This window comes from Dermacentor albipictus, chromosome 6 (assembly GCF_038994185.2).
Source record: "Dermacentor albipictus isolate Rhodes 1998 colony chromosome 6, USDA_Dalb.pri_finalv2, whole genome shotgun sequence".
NCBI classification, from domain to species: domain Eukaryota; kingdom Metazoa; phylum Arthropoda; class Arachnida; order Ixodida; family Ixodidae; genus Dermacentor; species Dermacentor albipictus.
Window position 1 is genome coordinate 50,046,210 of NC_091826.1, and position 25,170 is coordinate 50,071,379.

General features: G+C 48.3%; 1 protein-coding gene across 1 annotated transcript; it reads right to left on the reverse strand.

Moving 5' to 3' along the window:
• Positions 1-4,613: 4,613 nt before the first annotated feature.
• On the reverse strand, positions 4,614-24,823 carry LOC135918681 (endothelin-converting enzyme 1-like). Its single transcript, XM_065452333.2, has 6 exons — positions 24,565-24,823; positions 16,034-16,247; positions 14,933-15,149; positions 9,554-9,679; positions 6,862-8,529; positions 4,614-5,189 (listed from the first exon to the last, which is right to left on the reverse strand). The coding sequence occupies exons 1-6, from the start codon at positions 24,803-24,805 to the stop codon at positions 4,803-4,805; spliced, it is 2,853 nt and encodes a 950-aa protein (XP_065308405.1). The 5' UTR covers positions 24,806-24,823; the 3' UTR covers positions 4,614-4,802.
• Positions 24,824-25,170: the final 347 nt, after the last annotated feature.

Sequence of the window (25,170 nt, forward strand, 5' to 3'; positions counted from 1 at the left end):
CCAGCCATTTATAATTTACAATTTTTTTATATGGCACAAAAAAGCCCTGTTAATAGTTCTTAGTTTACACAATTGATTTACTTCTACTTCAATTAAAGAAATTCGAGGAGTAAAAGCCCAAATTCACAGTTTAAATCTTTCTAGTATGGTTATCCAAAATTTAACTTACTCATGTTTAAGTATATCCCTTATATTATGTATTTCAGTAACTTTTTCCTTTCTTTGTTTTTTTTTGTTGGTACCCTCATCAATGAAAATCTTATTAGAATATTGATCACTACTTTATCTCATGTATTGGCCGTGTACTTTTTCTTAAAATATATATTTATTTGAATTTTTTGTGTTATTTATTTATTAACTAATTTAGTTCATTTTTTTCAGTCGTATTACCACCCGATTTGCCACCCCATCCCATAGTGGGTTTGTGCCATTAATTGAGGCATCATCATCATCATCATAATCATCACTGCCATCATCATCATCATCATCATCAGCTAGTCCTGTGTATAAGATGATTTCAATAAGTAGGGAAGAACTTTCGAATAGAAAATCCGGTGAAAATTCGGTGACGCCGGAAAATCGAGCGGAAAATCCGGTGACGCCGTCGGCGCCAGCGTCGGCGGAGTTCTCCGTGAGCGAAAATTTCTGCCTATATTTAGGTATACGTGTATGCCACGCCTTTCTATATGACATCATATATGTATATGCGGGTTATTTTGCCACACCATTCTATCACTAAAGTTGCTCATACGTTCATACGCTTACATTCTTGACACGGTTATTCCTCGACGTGAAAGAAAACACCGACAGCGTGTGCCTTTTGTGTTAAATATCTTCAGACTTAAATATTTAAAGTGCGAAACAATAACAGAAACCTGAAAATGATGTAGTTTTCTTTTTGTGCGGCTGTTCACTACCTCCGGGTTCGGCCCACGCGAGAGGCCGCGTTACCAAAGAGCTCGTCTTCGAGCATAGCGTTCGCCATCAGCGTTTCCCGGTAATAAGTTGCAGCTACCGGGAAGCGTGAGAAGCAGTCAGGGATCTTTGAATGCTATCGGCGTTCCACATCTTAAAGGCGAAGCTTAAGCGTGCTCCAAAATTTTCCTTGTTCTAGACTATACAACGTCTGTAGACGAAACTCAGTAATGGCTATATTTCATTCGATCGATTGCGGTGCATATAGACCTCTGCACGGGTTATTGACAGGAGTTCTCTGAACACAATAAGAATGCAACATTTACAAGGTTTTCAATTCCACAGGTTATCTATGAATAGTTTGCATACCTCGCTAAAAAAATCTATAAATATTCTGTAGACAAAATATGTGTTAGCCAGGCTTCTGTCGTGTGTTTTGACATAAATGCGTAAACGACTTGATATAACTGTTGTTTTTCAGGCGTAACAACATATCACAGGGAGATGAAATTTCAACAAATAGCTGACAGACAACTGCCATATTGGGAGCGGTACAACGCTTGCCTAGCAATAAATGCGTTTTTTTTTCTTTGTTAAAATGGGCCGATTAATCTTTCCGCGTTCTGCAACCATTCCTCTCTCTGCTACTGCTGCTGTACAGATATTAGAGCTTTCTGTCAAATAAGAGATGAATGAAGCGCGCGCTGACATCGTAGTATGATTTGCAGCTAACATTGCACGTACTTTCCCGCTTGCTATGACGTTGTTCAGAAATTTCCATTCTGCTAGTGGATCAGGCTAACCGGGAGACCGGAGCACAAAAAACGCATCTTGGACTGCATGAATGATCTCCAAGTAACACAGCTGTGCATTTACCTTTAACTGCACCCCATAGTACCCCGTTCCTTTCCCTTCCTACTCAGGTGGTAATTACCAAGAGGGGAAGTCGTACACGTGTATAGGAAATAAAAGGTTTCTACGACCAACACGTACCGCACCTTGTTCGTGCACTAAGGACCGAAAGAAAACCATCTGCGACATGCATGGATAGAAACCGTACAAGTTTGCAACTTCCTGAGTCGCAATCTTCATAACGTGATTAGTTAGGAGGCTTGAACCTGCTGTGTGCCCAACATTGATTGGGTTTGCGAGGATCTGCCGAAGGACATTTTGCAATCTGTCACTCGCTATTGAGGCTAATTAAAATGACATTTTCTTCTATCCTGCCCCGTGGGTTCTCCCAACCATCTGACTGTAGTTCGAGTGTCGCCCACCAGGTGGATCTTCGTTCGCAAGTCCTGTCGTTCCCGAGCAGCGCAGCAGCTGCGGCGCCTCATCGCCTGCCGTGTGCGCTGGGAGTCGTCGCACTTAAGTCGACCGCTGGGGACGCTGTAACGTCGCTGTCGGAACACAGACCGGCGTGTGGCGTAACGCCGGTTGACGCGCGGCCTCTTCTCTTTCTTTTATCGGCGCTGCCTTCGCGACCTTCCCGCGCCCCATCGCGGCGACGTCTGCGCTTTTTGTCTCGGAGAACATTGCACGGGGTAGTCCGCGGCGGACGTCTCGGTGAAAGGAAGCTTATAAAGCACGCGCCGCGCTCTCGCCCCGCTACTTGTAAGGCTCAAGCGCTACCCCCCCTGCAGGCGGCCGTTGATTGTATCGGGCCATGTAACGAGCACGGAGCGACAGGCATCCCGATTTCATTCGAAGTTGTTCGCACGCCGGTTATTCGTCCACTTTGTTACGGAGCAAACGGTGCTCGATTAGTGTTCGAAATTGGTTGAAAGGGTCAGAGCAACATATGTCTAGCGCTGTCAGAGTTCTTAGTTACGCATCAAACCCGGCTGCGAAAGAGGCACACGGGGACGATCCCAGAGTGTTGAAAGCAGGCCTTGACCCATGGGCGCTGGGGCTCGTTCCGTATGCACGGTCGCAAGGTACGTGGGCGTCCGAGGAGCACCCGCGGATGCTTGTGTGCGGCGTACGTAATTCGGCTTTCTCTTGGATACGCCGTGAGCATGCGCCTTTCGACATTTGCAAGACAGTGGGAGGGGACGTCCCCTGGCTCTGAGCGCGCGACCCTCGGATGGGTGGATGGATGATTGTGGCTCAACCCTTTGAATCGGGCGGCGGCGACGCGCGCCACCTAGCCTCGGAGGAAACGCACAAGGCGCACCCTCCTGGAGGTTTCGCGTTCTATTCTCCTTGAGAGCAAGCAGGACGACGTCGAAGTGAGACGAACACAAGTATACGTTCCTCCTTTGTGAGGGACGGCCACGGACGTTTTTTCAAAGTTACCTATAACCTTTTCGACGGATAGGCGCAGGAACTACAGGACACATAGGCGCACACACCGCGCAACTGGAAATTGATGATTCAACTGAAGGTTACCTCGCAAACGTGTTTTACCAACTCCCTGGTGCTTGAACATTCACTACAAGGTTCTGGAGTTGACTGCCTTGTAAAGCTTCGTCGCCACCAACATTTACCGACCCAATTTTGCGTTGATAAAAAAAAGAAAAAAATTGAAAGTGGGGTGTCATTTGGTCCGGCTTAAATTCTAGACCCCCTTAAAGACCGCTTGTGTTGAGGACCTTCCAATGGCTTTCGGTGGCCGCAGTGTTCTGAAACGTTCGTTGCATATCCAAACGCGTTTAATTTCTTGCTTAAATGTGATCGAAAGCAAGAAGAATTTGTTTGATACCGAAAATTAGGTGTTCACACCAACTTTGAAGCAAGACTCGCGCATCAAGCCGCCGCACAACGTCGAAACAGCTGAGCTTCCTTGTACCAAACAGAATTTTCGCGAACGGATTCGCATACAACTTATCATGTTTTAACTGAAGATGCTGAACCACGCGTACGCATCTCCAGAGCCTCCAGAGTGTAAAGGAAATTTCTAACGGAGCCTGTTGAGGGGCCCCATAGCATTGCTAGGAAATGTTGACAAAGGTTGCACAGAAAGAGAGACATAATTGTACACCGAGACACTGAAAATATAAATCACCGTATAGCAGTCAGCAGTCGCTACTCGAAGTCAGCATTAAAGGAACGATGAAAGGCAATATTTGCTCGACCTGGATAAATATATTACAATAAAACCGTGCTGCTCCGTGAGCCGAATTATAAAGACAAAAAGGACGTTAAAATGGAGAAACCTATAGATATGCCGTTACGCTACTTCAAAATTCCCGCGACCCCGCTCCTTGTGCCGTCATATGATTTATAGCGGTCTCTGCTCAGCGATAATTGTGAAAGAAAAGGAAAAAAAAAACGATGACGGTGCCTCGAAATATAGGGAAGAAGTCCATATTGTGCCTTGGGGAAACTTCTGAGGCTCATGCCTGAGGCAGAGTGCTCGAAAATATTGTGGAATTCGTGGCGCAGGCATGATGTCACCGGTGGCCCAGTTTGGGCGCGAAATGCAAGAATAGAAAAATTCGCTTCAATTTTCGCTACTAATAACCAGGCCCCCCGCGCGAAATCGGCGAGCATAAGACTTCGAACGAACGAATTGTTGGTAAGCGTACGACGATTTGTTCTCTTTTTTGCGTTCCTTTAACTATTGTGCGAATTGAAAATTTAATGAGACAAGGTTTAGCGAATATATATATAAGGAAATCACTATTAGCACCTTTTCTTCAAAATAAAGGGTCAATTGCGCTCGGAAATACGGGAGTAAAGCACATTTTACAAATAAACAACACATGCATGGCGTTTATTTTCACACGTTCAATCAAACACATTCTGATATTCAACACATTAAAGCCCATTCACGCAAACACACAGCGAAATCCCACCAAATTGGTCTCATTAAACTGTCCGTATTCATTATTATACAAAGACTAAAAAAAAAAAGAAAAGCGGAAGTGGTAGCGGTCCCCAATTCACGAGAAGAATGCGCACTTTCGTTCCGGATTCATGGCGGCGCCCTCCGGGCATCGGAAGGCGTTGGCGAAAGCCGCCATTTGAGAGACCGCCTTGTTGCAGCTGACGCGCAGAGCGGGGTCCGCGTCGTGAAGTCCGCAAATGGTGACGCAGGCCGCCACGAAGAAGAGCTGGTCCTCGCTGAACGCGTGGAAAACCTTCAGCGAGCGGTCGTACTCGGTCGTGGCCGCCTCGTACGCCGCGTGCACAGCTTCCATGGCGACAATCTCCGGGAAGAATTCGCCGTAGGCGTCCGACTTGGGCCCGAGGCACGACGCCTTCTTCGCCAACGCATCCTTCGTGCCGGCGGGCAGCCACGAGTCTGTGATTCTCCCGTTGGGGTCCACCTGAAGAAGAAGTATTTTAATGATTGGAAAATGTAGAGAGGTCTGCCGGATAATGGAGCATCTGGCCTGCTACTCTACGTAAGGGAAGGGGAAGAGGGGAAGAAAAAGGGTCACAATGGGGGATGATAATGGGAGGAACGAGGTGAATGACACATTACACAACTGGTATCACAGGTGTGAGTCCAGGCCCGTGTCACTTAGGAAACGTGAAAGTGCACGCATTGTCTCTGTCGTCTGCCAACTATGTGGCCACGCGCCTAGCAAGAGGTTCTCCGACAGTGGTCCATCCTGAAATGTTACACGAAACAGGGGCGATTCACGAAACGGTATCTGCGGGGACCCGCAAGGTGGAGTCGCGTTCGCACCCACATCTGCGACATTTGAACGTGAATATGAGAAGCAATGTTCAGCTGCGTAACTTGCATTCCGAGAATCCCGCGTGGTCATACTGCTGCATTATCTTCGTCGCGTCGAAATCCTCCATTGACGCTCCCGACGAACCAGAACTTACTTGATGTTCACGTCGATGGTGTCCCTTTGACGGCGTTTTTATATATACTCGTTACAATAAGGCAAGATTCGGATTTAAGTCTGGACTTAGAGTGCAAGCGGGCCCTGGCGTCAGCTGTTGCGCTGAAATCCTACTTTGGATCGCATGTTGTTGTATATGCAACCGTCGGTCACGTTGTCCCCGCTTCGCGGAAATCCAGTTTACCTCGCCTTGCCTCGCCGTGGGGGTGATTGCCCCCTGCTCTTTCTTGGAATCGAGGTGGCTGCCCGATTGGGGCGCCACCACTGCCACTCCGCAAACCTGCTTTTGCTTTTGACTAAGGCCAGTCGATTAGCGTTCTCAAACTGTCAAAACGTGTATATATTGCCTCTGCTGAAGCGAGCTCCCAACATTATTGACATTCTTTAATTTCGCCATGTTAGCATTTTGAGCCAATCGGAGACGGCGTAACCGCTCTGCGAGCCAATCAGAGCACACACAATAACGACTTCGACAATATGGCGGGTATTTGATATTTGCCCTGAACAGCGCAGCCCGACTCGCCATCTTGTGAACTCTATGAGTAATTTTTGCGCTACAAATGTTATACCTACGGTTTGCAAATGGCATTGTCTTATTGAGTAATGCTAGCGATGACTTTCTACAAATTATTCAGGACCTTAGGCTAGAAAGTGTAAGACAGGGAAGAAGATTATTATGCAGAAGAAAAACGTGGCGTTCAATAGCCTGGGAAAAAGCAAGAATTCATAATTGGCAGTCAGCCCCTAGAATCTCTGCAAGAGTATACGTTGATCTGGTCAATTGCTAACAGGGGACTCAGATCACGAGAAGGAAATCTACAGAAGAATAAAATGGGTTGAAGAGCATACAGAAGACATTGTACCAAGTCATGACTGGCAGCTTACCACTATCCTTGAAAAGTATACAATCATTGCATTCCTCCGGTATAACATATGGGGAAGAAACTTGGAGGTTAACAGGTAAGCTTGAGAATAAGATAGGGACCGCGCAGTTAGCGATGGAAAGAAAAAATGTTAGGCGCAACGAAAGACAGGACGAGAACTGTATGGGTTAGAGAGCAAAGATGGTATATATAGCCGATATTCTAGTTGACATTGAGATGGAAAAAAAAACTGAGCTGGATATAGGCCATAGACATACCTGAATTCCTACGCTGTCGAAACTTCTGACTAGCTGGAGCGCGTAGAAGAAGCCAAGCGCGCCGTAATCCATCGCCTTGGTGCCTTTCGCGTAGTACCAGGGACGCGACAGCGCCACGAGTGCCACGCGGACGGCGTTGAGGAAGTGGTCGTACCGGACGAATGGCACCAAGATGTTTAGAGGGTGCTCAGTGACTTCTGCGTGGTCGCTCCGAGTGGCGAGTTTGCGCCAGTTCCTGGCCGCGTTGATCCAGCTCTCGGTGAAGGTGCTCGCGTTCGAGAACCAGCCCGCGTGGAGCTTCGACAGCCCTTCCTCGGTCAGGAGGCCTTCGCTCGGCCAGAGGGTCACCGAGACGTTTCGGACTTTGTCGCCCAGAGCCTTTCCGGAGCCAGGGTCGGCCCAAGTCGCGTTCTCGAGCAGAGAGGCTACGGTCTGCGTGATCTTGTTCAGCGAGGCGTCTATGGTGTCTCGACTGTCCCGCGGAAAGTCGGCGGCGACGAGCAGCGAGACGACGATCCATCGGTACGCCGCTTCCACTTCGGTCGCGCAGAACGAACGTCGCTGTCTGCGGGCCAACGTCTGGCTGCCGAGCTTGTGCGTCAAGAAGTCCCGGTCGGCGATCGAGGAGAAGACCTGAATGTACGTCCAGGACAGATGCCACATTACGGAGGTGTCATTGTAGCGGAGGAAAATGTTGTTCACCGCTTCCAAGAGGGTCTTGTCGGCGAAGGTGACGTTGTCCGACAGATGGAACGGGTGGCGGCTCGACGCCTCCAGCGCCTTTCTCCAGCGATCCGCGCTCACGTTGACGGTGTGTGCTCCGATGTGTCGAATATGAACCTGGAGCGGTGCCGCGAGCCTTGCTTTGACCACGCGGCCCAACTCTTCGTTGATGTCTGCGTGTGTTCGCACGATCTGGTCTACCTCGGCTTGCGGTCGCTGCGGCTGGTCCGGTGCAAACTCCTGGTAGAGGCCGTTCCAGATGGTGGCGTGTGCCGCCGAAGCCTCGACTTCTCGTTCGATGGAAGACCACACCCAGAAGAGACTGGCAGGTCTCAAGACAGCGTTGGCCATACCGTCGCCGTCCTGCAACACGGTGACGTCGAACCACGGACCCACGCGCCAGTTGAGCGAAAGGTCCAGAACGACTTCCAGAGGGTCCACTCCGGCCGACGGCGCTTCGGGCCAAGGCACTCTGAGCTCGCGCATGAATTCCTTCAGCTGCTCGACGCCTTGGCGCGACTCGGCTTTCGAAACGTCGGCCATGCACTTCGTGAAGACGTCGAAGACTCGGCCGGCAGTGTTTAGGTACGGAATTGCTCTGCGCAGTTTGACCTCGAAGCCTTCCGCCCATTTCTTCAAGCCGTAGCCCAGCGCCCCTGTGGTCTGCCTTCCGCCATGAGCACCGACCCACTTGGAGCATATGTAGCCGTAGAAATCGTGGCACGGGTCGACGCTCGTGTTCAGCCAGCGCTCGAGTATGTCCGCCTGCATTCCGCAGTCCTCGGTGCGGCAGAACAGGCTGTCCAGTACGCTCGTCTCGCGCGCCGGTTTGGAGAAGAGCACGTAGGCGAATATGCACAAGACGGTAATGACGACGCCCGCAAAAGTCACGAGTGCGGCGCACCGGTAAGACTTTTCGATGGCGTACGAGGGCACGGATGACTCCTGCGGGAAAAGCGAGAAGAAAGTGTCATGCGCACTTGCGAATTTACGAAGCACGTTCGGGGCTGACGGGCAGATATGAATAGACGTGATAGCAGTTCCTAACTATGCATTAATTCTGCTCGAATGCTTAAAAGAGGAGACGGCGCAGATAGACACACTTCACATTCTAGCCTTTAATGGATATTATAATTAACGGGAAAAAATTAAAAAGTAGGAAATGAGGTTTTCATAGTTTCGTTCATTGCTTTAAATGGACATCGAAACCTTGCAAAGAATACCAGCAAGCTTCAGAGCGCCCTGAATACTTAAAGTATAATACTAGCTTTCCTACGAATCAGTTTCGGTTTCGTTTGCCAGGACATGCATACGCCATGACGTCGCGACGTAGGTGGTGGTCACGTGGAAGCGCAAGATTGTGATGTTTTGGCACTTGTGCCAGATTCCTGGGTCGTTTTTTACATATATGCTGTTACGTGGCGTCACGCAATGGTCGAGTAGCGCGCGCGTCCTGAAGTCCGGCCTTGGCTGCGTGTGGTGGCCCGCACGCTGTACACTGAGGTCATCTGTTGTTGTTGCCAGGGCGAAGGGCGACCATGCAAGGGCGAACCGAGAGAGCTGGCGGCTTCCTACGCGCGTGTATAGTGTTGTAGGTCACGTGATATAAGTTTTGGAGACGCGGCGCAGTTGAAACGGCAGCACGGAAATTTCGTTTTGGGACAAGCCCGCTGTCGGCGCCCTTCAATAGCGTTGCGGCAGCGAGTGCTCGAGGTCATCGAGTGCTCGTGGTCATCGAGTCAAATCTGTTCAGTGAGTGAGATCTGTTCGTTGGGCGCGTGACACGACTGTTGTTTAATTAGTACGCGAGTGTTTACTGCAATTTATACCACCTACAAAACTGCGAACCTTGTACATTGACTGTGTAATAATTGCGTAATAATTTACTGTCGCTATCAGTGCTTCGTCTTTCGAGAGAAACTAAAAGCTTTTTTTTTCTAGAAGCACCAAATAAGGTGCGCGTACATACCGGTGTTGATGCTGGGAAAGCCCTGAAAATCCGGCCTCTGGCGATCTGAGGACGCAAACGAGGATTTCCGGTACCCGCGCTACCTGGTAGATAACCTGGCCCCCTGACGCCAGGCTTGGCAGGCAGCTGCAGTGTAAAGAGACGGCAGTCAGGGCACGAATGTCTTGTGGTCGCTTTTGTAAGCGGGGAAATGCTGGTAAGTGACGGAAGAGAACACGTACGTGTTGCCTATCCCGCAAGTTGCATGTTCATCAAACATATCTTACAGCGGATAGCTGCAAGGCATTATGGGCTTTAAGATGACGGTTTGTCCAATAGCTATTGTTCGACGAAATTATTGGTTAGCACCCACCAGACTGCAGGTATGAATCAGGAAAATTTATTTAGACGGTTCCCCAGGAACGAGAAAAGTTTTTCCTGATGCTGAATTTGACCCCGGCAACCACGGCGATACTTCGCGATAGCAACGACACTGAGACAACACGTTCTTTTTTTTTTGCTGCTCGCCAGCATTAAGCACGTGCATGCGAAAGCAAGCATGCAAATGATGAATTCTCTCTCGGGCGATGTTCTTTTTTCACGATGGTTCCCGATACATGTGCGATGCACGTGGGCTTCACTACGGAATAGTGAAGAAAATTGCTTCCAATATATATATATATATATATATATATATATATATATATATATATATATATATATATATATATATATATATATATATATATATGCATAACAACCTTCGCGACATGCGAAGGTTGTGGGTTCGGTTCCCACCTGCGGCAAGTTGTTTTTTCATCCACTTTACTTTCCATTAATTTATCATTACTTTATTTCATTTATTAAGCACATGCGATTTCCCCTATGTTGTACTTGGTGTCAGTGTTTGTTGGCTTCTCATTATATGACTAATAATTATCGGGTCCCTCGGTTAACCCCTTTTCTTCTCGTTTATTACATAACGAGGGTCTCGAATCCGGCAACATTGATGCCTTCAGGTAGCATATGTGGGTTTATTGACCAGTTGCCTTCACCCGAAAAGATCACGTTCTCGTGACGCCTGCGGCAAAAAAGACGTTCCACGTCCGCCGCCAAGGTCTGTGAGTGGGGACGCTGGCTAACACTCCCAGGGTTCTACTAGTACACATAAATACCGAAGAAAGTGGATGGGGAAACGCCGCCGCGGTAGCTCAATTGGTAGAGCATCGCACGCGACATGCGAAGGTTGTGGGTTCGGTTCCCACCTGCGGCAAGTTGTTTTTTCATCCACTTTATTTTCCATTAATTTATCATTACTTTATTTCATTTATTAAGCACATGCGATTTCCCCTATGTTGTACTTGGTGTCAGTGTTTGTTGGCTTCTCATTATATGACTAATAATTATCGGGTCCCTCGGTTAACCCCTTTTCTTCTCGTTTATTACATAACGAGGGTCTGGAATCCGGCAACATTGATGCCTTCAGGTAGCATATGTGGGTTTATTGACCAGTTGCCTTCACCCGAAAAGATCACGTTCTCGTGACGCCTGCGGCAAAAAAGACGTTCCACGTCCGCCGCCAAGGTCTGTGAGTGGGGGCGCTGGCTAACACTCCCAGGGTTCTACTAGTACACATAAATACCGAAGAAAGGGGATGGGGAAACGCCGCCGCGGTAGCTCAATTGGTAGAGCATCGCACGCGACATGCGAAGGTTGTGGGTTCGGTTCCCACCTGCGGCAAGTTGTTTTTTCATCCACTTTAATTTCCATTAATTTATCATTACTTTATTTCATTTATTAAGCACATGCGATTTCCCCTATGTTGTACTTGGTGTCAGTGTTTGTTGGCTTCTCATTATATGACTAATAATTATCGGGTCCCTCGGTTAACTCCTTTTCTTCTCGTTTATTACATAACGAGGGTCTCGAATCCGGCAACATTGATGCCTTCAGGTAGCATATGTGGGTTTATTGACCAGTTGCCTTCACCCGAAAAGATCACGTTCTCGTGACGCCTGCGGCAAAAAAGACGTTCCACGTCCGCCGCCAAGGTCTGTGAGTGGGGGCGCTGGCTAACACTCCCAGGGTTCTACTAGTACACATAAATACCGAAGAAAGTGGATGGGGAAACGCCGCCGCGGTAGCTCAATTGGTAGAGCATCGCACGCGACATGCGAAGGTTGTGGGTTCGGTTCCCACCTGCGGCAAGTTGTTTTTTCATCCACTTTAATTTCCATTAATTTATCATTACTTTATTTCATTTATTAAGCATATGCGATTTCCCCTATGTTGTACTTGGTGTCAGTGTTTGTTGGCTTCTCATTATATGACTAATAATTATCGGGTCCCTCGGTTAACCCCTTTTCTTCTCGTTTATATATATATATATATATATATATATATATATATATATATATATATATATATATATATATATATATGTATATATATATATATGTATATATACCAATATATATATTTACCAATATAGATATTGTAAGGAAGAGAACGAACGTGTGCGCAGCAGATGCTCGAGCTCGGGAACTGCTCGGTGGAGCCTAGAACCGACGGTCGCTACGAACTCCAATAAATCTCCTTTATAAGTGGTGGAGGTGAGGGGCAACGTTCCATTCTACCATCCTGCAACTCCGTTCTCGTAGGCTACCCTCCGCCATGCCGGACGCCGACCAGCAGACTCTTCCATCGCCAGCAGGAGCCTCCCATCTTCAGCGGAACCGACGGAACACGATCTCTACCACCCACGATGCTCGGTTTTTGCGCACAATTGTCTACCCTGCACGTCCTCCTTGAATTACACCACGACCTCTTACATCCACACAGTGGTACGAGCACGAAAGCTCTACTAAGTCTGGACGTCCATAAGGCTTTTGATAACGTGATCCACGCGGCCGTGCTCGAGAGTTTAGCCTGCTTAAAACCTGGAGAACGAACCTACAGCTATATCAGGTCGTTTCTCACAGACAGGATGGTCAAGATCGCGTTCGGGGACCTGCGCTTGCCTGTAATCCGGCTCGGGGACAGAGGCACGCCGCAAGGCGCAGTCTTGTCACCGTTCCCATTCAACTTAGCAATGCGCACCCTGCCTCCGAAACTGAATGAAGTCCCGGGACTCAGACACACGCTATACGCCGATGGCATCACGTTCTGGACGTGTGAAGGGTCGGACGGCACAGTTGAAACGCTCGAACATGACACCGACATCGTCGTGCGAAACGTGAACGCAGCGAGACGAGTGCTCCCAGCACAAGTCGGAACTCCTGATGCGGCCACCAAACCGAAGCAAGCACAAGTCACACTCACTTCCCATCACGAGTAGCGTAAACGGGCAGCCAGTCACCCACGTCGAGCACATGCGAGTACTAAGCATGATACTATAGCAGAACCGGCGGAACGGCATAACCATTGACCGACTCCAGATGACGGTGAACCAGACCACGTGACTGCTACACAAAGTGAGCGCGCGTAAGCAAGGCATGAAGGAGAAGGACCTGCTTCAACTAATCCAGGCCTTCGTCGTCAGCTGTCGCATCTATGTACTACATTTTCTACAGTTACAGAAGACAGAACGAGCTCGCCTCGAATGCATTATCGACACGCACACAATGTAGCCCTCGACTTACCAAGACACACATCCACCGAGAAACTTCTTCACCTGGGAGTTCACAACACCATCGATGAACTCATTGAAGCATACTGCACGTGAAAGGACCCGGGACGAGCGCTGCCTGGACGCAGCGCTCATCCTGTGTCCTTTCTCTCCGTCGTCGTTTTGCCGCGCTGTTACCATTTTGAATGTATACCAACTCGCCCAACTTTCCACTTTAACACCGCACATCACGGGTTCACCGTCTTTAAGGTAGCAAGACCGGCTGCTGGATCCTTGCTCGAATGGGCCTCAGAGTGTTCCCACTGGGCAAGTGGCCCCGCTATCATACAAGGGGTATGCTCGTCATCAAACACGACGGCAGGAGAAGAGCGAGGGCCCAGGCCCACACAAGACTTAAGGGATCAACTCCACCGTGGCGTACGTCGACGCAGCCCAGTACTCTGATCGACCCCGCACCTACGCCATTTGTGCCGTTCCAGGCCCCGAACTCAAGGCACAGACGGCTTCGAGCTCTGTACGCGCTGCCACCCCCACCGAAGCAGAAGAAGCCGCCAATGTGTTGGTCTTGGCCTCAGCAGACGCCTGTATAGTTATGAGCGACTCAAAAACTGCCATAACAAGCTTTGCCGAGGAATAGTTGCACAGACAACACTAAAGCTCCTACAGTCAATATATAACAGAGAAGAACCACGCTCAATAGAACTGATGGTTCCCGGCTCACGCGGGGAATTCAGGGAACGAAGCGGCCTACCAACATGCTCGAGCACTCGTCAGCCGAGCGGAGGGTCTTCGGTCCTTCGAGTACAACCTCTCGCGGGCAAGCGAGCGCATTGAGACGCTTGGCGCGTTTCGATTTGCCCTTGCCGAGGCCAACGGCTCCGAGGTGCACTTAGAACGCAGGCGATAGCTTTCGCGGACAAGGAACACGCGGATAACGCAGGCTTCCAAGAGAGAGAGCGAGGGTGTCGCGGTGATGCCCTCTCCCCTAACTCAACACCTGGCGTGCTATCGCGGCAGCAGCTGTTCCTTTTCGCAGCCAATGGGAACTCAGTCGAGGCGCGCTCGTGATGTGGCGTCGCAGCCAATGTGACTTGAGGTGCCGTTTCGCAGCTACAGACCACAGACGCCGGCTTTTTCACTCAATGGGCCATTTGACGCTTTCGCATAAAAAATTAGAAGTGGCTTAGCTCGGTTATGCCAGGATATATGTAGCGAACGCTAAGGCGTAGCATGGTTAGCCTTGGTTAATCTTGATTGCAAGTCCAGGTTAGTCTGGTTGTCTAGCTATGTTGTGGCGTTTATTAGTCGTTCGGCGCGCTGTTCGTCTGTTTCATGGGCGATTCGTTTCCTCTTCATCTCGTTCCGATGTCGATTCCTGCCTCCTGCTTATCAGCATTTTCGCCGTCCATACTGCCGCCTCAACTGCGGTTGCGGCGCACGCGAGCTCTCCTTTTGAATCCTCCATGTTATCAGGCGTGCGACGCAGCTGGCGAAGCGAGCGGAGGCGAGCGCAACGACGAGGAACGCGGTGTGACGTCATACCAAGCGGCGGCGGCGGAAAGGCGCGGCGCTGCGCAGCGGCGGAACACCTGTGGCTCGGTGCTACTAGTGGCGCACGCACAGTAGTGACTAGGGAGCGAGCGAGAGAGAGAACTATCCGTGGCGAGGCGCGCGTTATGACGTCATTTGCTTCTTCGGAGCACCGCCACGTCGAAATTGCGTGTTCGCGGCCAGTAAAGCTTTCGCTTTAAAAAAGTATCGTCACAGCTTACTCGCGTGCCTCCTGGGAGCGGCAAAGCGGTTGTTCGTCCTCGCCAAGGCGCAAGCAGCGTTCTCCTGCCTTGCAGATCCTGCTGGGCAGGTGTCTCTCGCCGTAAAGGGCGACCCGGCGGTGACGTCCGCCCCTGTGAACGCGGCGTCTGAGAGGACGAGACCTGCCGCGTGCTCGTGGTCGCCGGCGGCACAGTTGCAAGGGAGCGAGTGCCCGTGCTGCGAGAGCGACCGGAACCTTTACAACGCGGAACACAGTCAGAAATGAAATGATTAAGACTGTAAGGAACAGTCTAAAGAAAGGGGACACCAAAGATATGTACAGTTAGGCTATGTAACAGATTACACTTCGAGTCTAGAACGAGCAAGTGGCAAGCAGAGGCTTTGCTTCCCGTGTTTGACTTAGTTCATATAGTTTCTTACTTTATCAGCTAGAGGGAAATCTGGCGCCACTCTCTATGGGAGTTTACAAATGGTCGCTGTGCCGTCGTAGGAATGGCAGTATATATATGGGTGCGCTAGGCTTGTGTTGGCCGGTGTTGTACGAGGCTTTCAATAAAACGTAGAAATGGCTGCAAAGATAATGCACTCTTACAATAAAATTTTCGTAAAAGGTTTTCGTTCACCCGCATTACATCTTTCAGTGAAGCTTTCTCGCCTGCAGTGCATAATCGAGCGAAGAAAAGCATGAACATTCGACAAACTGCTCCAAAGCGAGTGCGAATCTCGTCTGCTCTCCAACTTCAGGGGCCCGCTGACACACTTCACGTTTCATATAATTTTACATGCAATCACAAGTTCTCATAACTAAACAAAACGTGTTTTGTGTAACGATAAAGTTAAAACGGCTTTTACTTGCTGTTTCAGTAGGAAATGAATCATTGTGACAGACGGAACGGTGCTCTCTATAGGCGCGTCTTCGAAGTGTCCTGGCTCTCCTAAGACGATGCCAATCGAAATTCACCATATATACCGGCACTCCCATGCATACAACAGCGCAGCAGCACCAGATTTTCCTCTACGTAAAACAGTGAGAAACTTAATGACTTAGCTTGCCCATGTTAAGGTTAGCTTCCCATGTACGAACAAGCCGACGTCCTCACCCAGCGCCGATGGTTCGCGAAGATGACGGAGGACGGACGGTCGAAGAGGGTGACTGCTCTGCCGTCAGCCCAGTGGACCTTGACGGAATGTCACGTGATGGCGACGCTGTTTTAGAAGTCCGTGCCGGCGAGGAATTGCTAGCCTCGTTTCCGAGCACCACCTTCGGCAACGACTCCGCAGACAGTTCAGGGAGGACAGCCTTTCCCTTTCCGGCTAGAGGAGCGAAACGGTGCTTTGGTGAGTGCTAAAAAAATTCACGGAGCATTGACACGTGGGCTGTGTTTTCCCTTTTTAAAAGTGGCAATTTAAGGCCAAGGGCGATCGTAGCAATGAGAGTGATAGCAAAGTATTAAAATAATACTGCGCTCAGTGACGTTCGTGGCTTTATGGGTAGTGTAAGTTGCAGTAAACATTCGCTTACGAGAAAGCACGCCTGGTCCCACGCGCCCCGAGACACACATGAACGGAGTTCACTAGATGACCTCGATCACAACGCTCACGTGATGAGGAGGGCCGACAGCAGAGAGAGAGAAAACACTTTATTTTAGGAGAGAGAGAGAGAGAGAGGAATACAGGAAGGCAGGGATGTTAACCAGTCACGAGTCTGGTTGGCTACCCTACTCCGGGGGAACAGAGAGGCGGAATAGGGAGAAGGGAGAGAGAAGGTGCAGAGACGTGTACGGATAGTACTTGAGTTAAAGCCGCTCGCGCGAACCAGACGTTCTGAGAGAGCACAAAAGTGCCTTCACTGCCTTCTGAACCGATGATCAGGGGATACCTTATTTTAGAAAACGAAGGCAAGTTGTGGGGGCCCTCAGTCCAGGACCTCGCTTGCAGCGTTCTGCAGCGCGTCGCGGATGAAGACCGCAAAGTGCTGTTGGTCTTGGTGCGAAGTGGCTGTGGTCAGCCACTCGGCAGTGGGTTTAGAGGTGACGGATGTGAGGGGGGCAATAAGGTGTAGTGTGGGGAAGCAGTGCCATAAAATGTTGGGAGTATTAAGGTATAGCCTCCACAGTGGCGGCTCATTCGAGGGCTTTCTTAGCGGAGGCCACTTATAAGACGCATACGGGCGGGCGTCGGGAAGGTGCTTGTTTATGGCTGGCGGATGAGCACGCCTTGTCGGTGCGTCAAATCGCGATGCGGCTTGGGAAATATTCGGCGTGCGTATCGATATGGCTTGAGGGGTGGCAGGATTGATAATGACTCGTCTGGGTCTGGCCGGAGAATGTCAGGAGCCTGGTTTATTGTTTCGCAGGCAAGCTGATTAGCTCGTTCATTCACCGGCATTCCCGCGTGACCTGGGATCCAGACGATCTCTACCGAACGATGAAGATGTTGCTGTAAGTGTTTCGTGATATTTGTGGGTACATCGTTATGCAGAAGCTTCCTGCATGCGTACATGGAGCCCGTGAATGTGATAGGTGTGCGTGCGGGTGAGTGTGGAAGACGCTGGATAACTGCTGCGATTGCATGTAGCTCGGCTGTGGTAAGGTATTGTGGGCACGAGCTCTGTGTGTACAGTGTGGAGGTGGTGATCGGCTACGGAAATGGCCGATCACTTCTGTACACTGTCGTCTACATAGTAGAATGTGCTTCAGGGGTTACGTGTGGTCTACCAAGTGTAGTATGCCACCCATTCTTGCCTACGGGCTTTGTTATTTTCCAGGTTCATATGACGTGGAAGAGATGCTGAATACCTAGTAAGGATCTAGCTTCTGGAGTGAATGGTAGTGTATCTGCAGAGGGCGTGGCAGGTGGCTGCAGTCATACGCTACGCAAGATGCTGCGACCTTGTCCTGTTTGCTGTAGGCGCAGCTCCTGACCGCAGCAGTGAATGGCGATGAGTTCGGTGACTGTTGTGGCATCCTATGTCCATCAGGAGCTCTGTGTTAGCGCAGAGAGGGAGTCTCAGCGCCAGCTTGGTCGCTTTGCGGATGAGTGCGTCGAGACGGGTGACGTCTTAACTGCGTAGGTTGGAAGGTGATCGACAGCAGGGAGGCTCTCGTGCTTGTCCCAAAGCCAACGTTCCATGCCGCTGCTCCCTTTACCGTTTCACTGTATCGCGCCTCCGAAACTCAGCAGCACTAAGGGGGCTTGATCATAACTCGTGATTTCGGCTCCAACAAAGGACGCGCGGGAATACCGCGCACGTCAAGGCATTAGCATTCTCAGCGTGGAGAATATTAAGGGAAAGAAAGAAATCCAGGAGGGAGCGCCACACAGCGCCCAACACGCGATCATGTAGCGGCAAGCTTTCTAGTGTCTTCCACGGCCGAAAAATCACGTACGCGTGCGAAAGCAACTTGCGGCTCCCGCACTCGGTCGTTGCATTATGAAGACGATAACATTATCACTCCCCCCCCCCCCCCCCATTATCCATGAAGATATTCTACTTCTCGGCGATCCTGAAAGTATTGCAAAATTCTGCAAGACGCACAAGGCTGCGTGTTAACACGGCGATGAAAATTACGTGACCTTTATGCAGGTCAAGCATTACGCTTTCGCCCGTTGGTCTACCTAGAGGCGCTACGCAGTACTGATTTGTCCGACGCGCATGCGCTAAAGGAGCAGTGCGTTCAAGCTGGCGTGAACGAGCCGGGCCGCTCCTATGTATACGCCTTTCTTCAGTGAACCTATTTATTATTCACCTGTGCGTTGCAAGTCTCACAATAAAACGTGTAAATGCGTGTACCATTCAAACGTACTTAGTGAAAGTGCAGAACTCGGAGCGTTAGAACCCATTCGAATTGGTTTCCTATAGAAAAACAAAACAAGAAAAAGAACATGCATTTTGTAAACACATTACAATTCTGTGAAGGCAATTATTGCTTCATCGCCCAGTTAAAAAAAAACAATTGAGTCTAGTTGGATTTTTCAGTGAGACCCAACTGGTTCCAATTGGACGCCATCAGAGGCCCAAGTTCTAATTGGGCATCATGAGAAGACCAGTTGGTTACAGTTGGACATCACTGGAGCTTGGTATGCCAAATGGTCCCAAATGAACCCAATTGAAAGTCGATGAATAATAATAATAATAATAATAATAATAATAATAATAATAATAATAATAATAATAATAATAATAATAATAATAATAATAATAATAATAATAATAATAATAATAACTTTATTTGCATCCGAAATACACGATGCCGGAGGCCTGCAGAAAAAGCTGTCGCATTGCAGCTTGACAAGGCCACAGGCCCCCGCACTGGCAACTTCACGTAGCAGTCAGCAAATTATAAAAAATATATGTGAGTTACAATCAGCACTCACTGAAATCCATACATCCAAAAAGATAATACTTATTCCATATTCAGACATCGTTATGCAAATTATATTATAGAATTTGAAGTTATACAAATAATACAATTGCAATTGCGATACAATTTATACAAGTAATACAATACAAGTTGAAGTTATACAATTATGAAGTGCAAACATTCAGCTTTCAAGACACTGTTTATCCATGCAAGAACGCCACCAGAGACCAGCGCACACAAAATGAACCGCAGAAAGCGCAGATAACTCCGCGGTAAAGGTGCAACAATATGATACACTAACTATACCATTCTTTTTTTCCTTTTTTGTTTTCTTCTTCTACGCACTAAAGTATTTTCGAAGGTCCGCAAAAGCAATTTTGTCAGGCTCTATATTTTGTGTCTGTAGGGTATTCAATAACCTTGGCAGCCGGTTTCTTAACATTTGTAAGCCATATGTTGTCCTACAAGTATCTATTTCCCATGTTTCAAAATTTCGCGTATTATATGTAGTAGAGTGATATTTCAGCTTCGCGAACTGACGCAAGAAACAAGTATTATTTTTTATCTCTTGTTTATATCGCTTGTACAGGCAATAATAAAAATATTTGTTACTGGCATTATGTTGTAGCTGCGAAATAAGGGCTCAGATGGATAGTACCTGGGTACATCCGTAATAATTCGCAGAAACTTTTTTTGCAAAACATGGATTTTTTGCAGATTGGTTTGCGTCGTAGAGGCCCAAACTAGACGACAATAATTAAGTCTGGAACAAAATAAAGTATTGTAGATTAGCATCATTACACTGCGTGGTAGTATGCTTGCGTTCCGATATATGAGGCCGATTACTTGGGAGAGTTTTGTTGTTAACTGATCTATGTGCTCGTCCCAAGACAAGGTATTGTGGAAGACAACACCCAGTGTTTTAATAGAAGGCACTATATCAATTGGAGTTGAGTTAAGCAGAACCTTTTGATTTAATGTTATCTTCTTGTTTCTATCCCGCGAAACAACAGAATAGTTGATAATAATAATAGCACAATTATAATGTTAGTTTTAAAGTAAAATATCTTTGTATCTTGGTGTGATCAATGGAGAGAAGCATTTAGCTTTCTCTCAAGGTAAATATTTATCTTGAAATTTTACCAATTTCTGATGAACCACTGGCACCACTTGGTCAACCAAATTTTGTTCACATATATAGTACCTCACATGCATCTCTCGTAGTGGTGACTGTTTGGTATGTCCGTGAAGAGAATTGCCGTAGTGCACTGTTCATGTACGAGTGTGTTTCTTGGACGGAGTTTCAGGTATATCTGTGTCAGATTAAGGTTAGGGCCCATCTAGGCTTTCTTTTTTCCTTTCCTTTGATTTTCATGTTGGTCTCAAGCATAATTCAGATATCAATTGGGTTCAATTGTGTTAAAAAAAGCAATTGGTTCAATTGGACCTGTTGGATTTTTGAATGGGTGCTCCAAAACACAATTGGACATATTCAATGTGTTTCAGCTGGAAATTTCCAATTGGTTTGAGCAATTTTTGTTTACTGGGCGTGGTTACACGGCATATGCGTCATCCGGACATTGCGGCCGCTGACATATAGCTTTTTAATACTAAAGTTCATTCTAACATGCTATTTTTTAAACAACTTTCTTAACTTCAAAGTCGCTAAAATGTCATCAGTTTGTCTGTCGCGTCGCTAAAGAAAGTCACTGGTCGCTAAATAAAAAAATTGTCGCTAAACAAACAGTAAAGTCGCTAGATCCAGCGATAAAATCGCTAAAATGTCAATACTGGCCTAGAGTGTCTGTGTAATTACCATGGCAATGAAAGGGATTCAAGTTTGGTCTGCGAATGTTCATCTTTGATAGCAATTGCAGCAAACTATATTGACCATTGACCCTTTTCACGGAGCAGTTTGTGCTAGTAAAACGAGATGGCGCTTTCGGCGCCACGCCGCATGTGCTTGCTGCGGGGAAGCTAGGGAAACTATGGAGCATGCTTTATTAGAATGTGAAGACGTCTACCTAGTGGTCGATTTAGGCACCACTGGCCACCTTGAAGCCCTTGGGTCCAGCGAGAGCAGTGGAAAAGTAAACATGTCCGCAATAGGGATTAGTAAGAGGCGATTGGAGGATTGGTGGAATAAAAGTAAGGAAACGACATAAAACGGAGACGTACAAAAGTACAGTTCGCAATAGGGGATCAGAAAATTTGGTTGTGGGAGTTCATAGTGTTTTTTTCCCTCTTCTATTGTTTAACCTAGGTAGGACATTAGGCAGTATAATAGCAAGAGCTTGGTGGCGCAACCCACCGCCCCGTTCCAAAGGGGACGCTCATAACATCCATCCATCCATCCATCCATCCATCCATCCATCCATCCATCCATCCATCCATCCATCCATCCGCACGTAGCCACAGCGTCAGCGCACGAATATGAAACCGTTACCGCTTCCGCCTTTCTTCTGTGCAATCAGCTGTCGGAAGTTCAACTGAGTCTTTGCTAATGCACTGTGCTGCAATCATATTGGCATAAATCGTGTGGATTGAAGACGTATGCAGCAGTTGTCCGCAAAAATATTGACTGCATATTAAGGAATCGAATGAATCTGTGTGGCGAAGTTCGCGGACCGCTGCTGTAACTGTCCTTGCATGTTACCGTGGCACATTGAGATGTGCGGCTTTCCTCGAGGACGCAGATATTTGTTCACCTGTTAGCGTTGGATCGATAACCTTCAAAGAAAGTGCTTCAGCCCGGGAACGCCGGCAAGAGTGAGTACCGTTCGTTAAACAATGACAAAGTGAGTAGCGCCGCTTCTTGTCATAGTACGTATCACGCACAGTATCTACACATATCTGCCTCAACTGACACGGAAACTTCCGCCCACTCTATCGCCAACGTGTCAAGAATAAGTGAATGGCTGCACTGTTGAATGGGCGCGCATCATATATGCACAATAAATGACGGCCTACACTGATAGCGCATGAATGGTCAAAGCTGAATGTGTCGTGACGGTCCGGAGGAGTAGGCAAGCTACTCGCGATATTACATCTTTGCTACAAGGTATTACAATGTACAAAACAGCTACGTTTCGAGCCTTGCGCACGGCAAGAACAAATCTATCGGAACTCAGCTCACCCGCGAGCGATTAGACAGGAAATAATCAGATAGCGACCGCACTGAGGAAAATTATTTGAGTCAGGAATGTGACGTACAAGCCGCGCTGCTTCAATATGTTAACCAAATAAAGAACTGAGAGCGAAAAAAAAACTTATCCTGATTTAATTCAGGAGCGGAAAGTTCGGATAGCTTGGAGTACATATTTAGCCCCGCTTTTAGAACAAGCACCATATACGCTGCTCGCGCCGTTCGGACATATAGCTTAATCAGCTCCGCAAACGCTTTTGCGTGCTCTCTGGAGCTGTGGCCAAAGCATGTGTCACCGTCTATACGATATTTCCCGAAACAGAGGTTTGCTAAGCCGCACTGAAGTCGTACACACCCATTGTAAACGCGGAGGCAACGGAGGCGGTTGAGGCAAGCAATGGAGGCGTCACCACGTGATCAAACATGGCAGCGCCCACGAGATCGCTGCAGAAAGGGTCAATACACTGGATGCGGAGTATATATACTTCGGTCACTGTTCTTCTGTTTCGTGCGCGCCTATCCCACCGTGGCTCCATGGCTGGGAATGAGTATAACTTGGTTGCGTTCTTTGTCAAGCCGCTACACGTGATATGCGCTATTCCTGAGTCCATCCATACTTCCATTTTTTTAATTTGCAGATGAGCGTCAAGTTTCCCACCGTAAATTGCGCAGCTAGACTTTCCCTGAACGCACGAAGCAACACTTACACTGTGATCGGGTCATGTTCCCTTCATGCCGTGTAGGAGTTAACGGCCGCTCATGTTTTAAACGCGCCGTTTTAAATGCATCAGTTGTCATGACAACCGTTCCCCGCATGTAGCCATCGTTCCAATTTCTTTGATCGCGGAAGTATTTAAAACTAATCCACCCTCGTCTTTCTTTGCTGCGTTCAAACTTGTTCATCTTGCCAGCTAGCACCACTATCGGATTCATTAGTCTTGGCTTAAACGTCCAAAAGCAGAACTGGCAAGGTATCAATCAATCAGTCAGTCAACCAATAACAGTAGGATGGCGTTGCTAATTGCAAGGAATCCTAGAGACCTAAAAATGCACTGACGGCAATGGTTGTGCCTGAGCTCCACTTCTCGCCTGAATCAGGTGCTGCGCGTTCAGCGAGTTGTAAACCATGGCCTCTAAGTTATACTGCGAGTTTGACGACAACTTAAGAATTACGTGCGAACTGCGCCAACAAAACCGCACTACGTCTGCTCTATGTGCCTCCGAGAACAAAAAAAAAAGAGAAAGAAGATAGAGGAACTCCCCCATTGATGAAAGTTCGTCTCGATCGTCAACTCGCGGAAATGAGCGATGGTAATTGTCTGGCGCGTCTACACGTTATCTTTGAAAGTTAGAACCGGCAAAACTGTGCCTACGGGAAGCTTGGGCTGGCATAAGGTAAATACTTCTTTCGCTCCATTATATTGCTTCAGTATCATTAACCACTCATGGCCGGCCAATCCGGCTGGTAACGCATAGGCGGAGCACCACTCGGACCACTGACGAAGTTCAGAAATGAAATAAATGGAGATATATAGAGTTCCTACATTGTATTAGGCATGGGCTGGGATAATGTAACGCCTATTCTATCATATACTTTTCTTTCGCTCTTCGTCAGTGGTCCAAGCGGCCTCTTTCTGTCCTCTTGTGTGTTTGCTGTGTGCGTCTTTTTTTTGCTGGTTTTTTTTCTTAAATCCAGGTGGCGCTCCACCTATGTGCGTCATCAGCCCTGTCGGCTGGTCATGAGTGGTTAGTGATACCAAAGTAATATAATCGAACGAAGGGAATCGCTACATGCATTATAACGGCCCTGAGCTTTTGAGCGGCGATTATCGAGGCGGGCTGGAGGACTGCCCTCCGCAGTGCCTCTACGCGAACGCCTAATCAAATTGAAGTTTATTCATTACGAATTCTTCGTTAAGGAATCGCTCGTTCGTACATGTAACTTGTTCGAGCCGACTAACCAGTAAAAACAGGAGCAACTTTAGGGATATGTTTTTATACCGCCTTACCACAACACATGCGTATATTTATGGCCCCTTTCGCGAGAAAGGAGCCTCAGCCCCACTCTTTCGAAGAAACGTTCACAGCAGCTCTTTCGAATGGAACGGTCTTGCGGACTTACGAGTGGGACGGTCTGCGAGGCTGCCTTCTGGGATTTCTGGGGGACCAGTCCGTGTCTGGTCCGTGCCAGCTCGCCCGGCCTGCTGTCTCGGTCCAGGCTTCGCAGGGCTTTTCCGGGATCCCCGTCCAGGGCTCCTGGGGGACTGCTTCCCGCTCGCGTGGCGAGAACTGGGACGTCCCTTGGCACTGGCGGTCCGCTTTGGTGACCTGGATGGACTTCGAGGCACCTTCGGAGACTCCATGGCGCTTGTGTTTCTTCTTTTCCTTCTACCTCTAGATATGCAAATCTGTCTCGGGTGCTCGAGACGACGATGATGATGATGATGATGTCCTTGATGAGTTTGGCGCTTACCCACTCGCGGGGATTGGCCAAGAGTCGGGCAGACTTTGCTTATGTGTTCAGAAAATGGAGGTAAAAATCTAAAGTTTTGTTACATGAATTTAGGCGAGGGAAAATCGAAACGGTTCAGTAGATTGTCATGCTAGACGCAGTGCGATATTGTTGTTGCCCTCGAGATCAGTGACACGTAACCATTGCTCGCGTATGGAATCTATAGATCATTTTTATAATCGTGTCGGTGGCTTTCTACTCATCGAAAACTGTGCC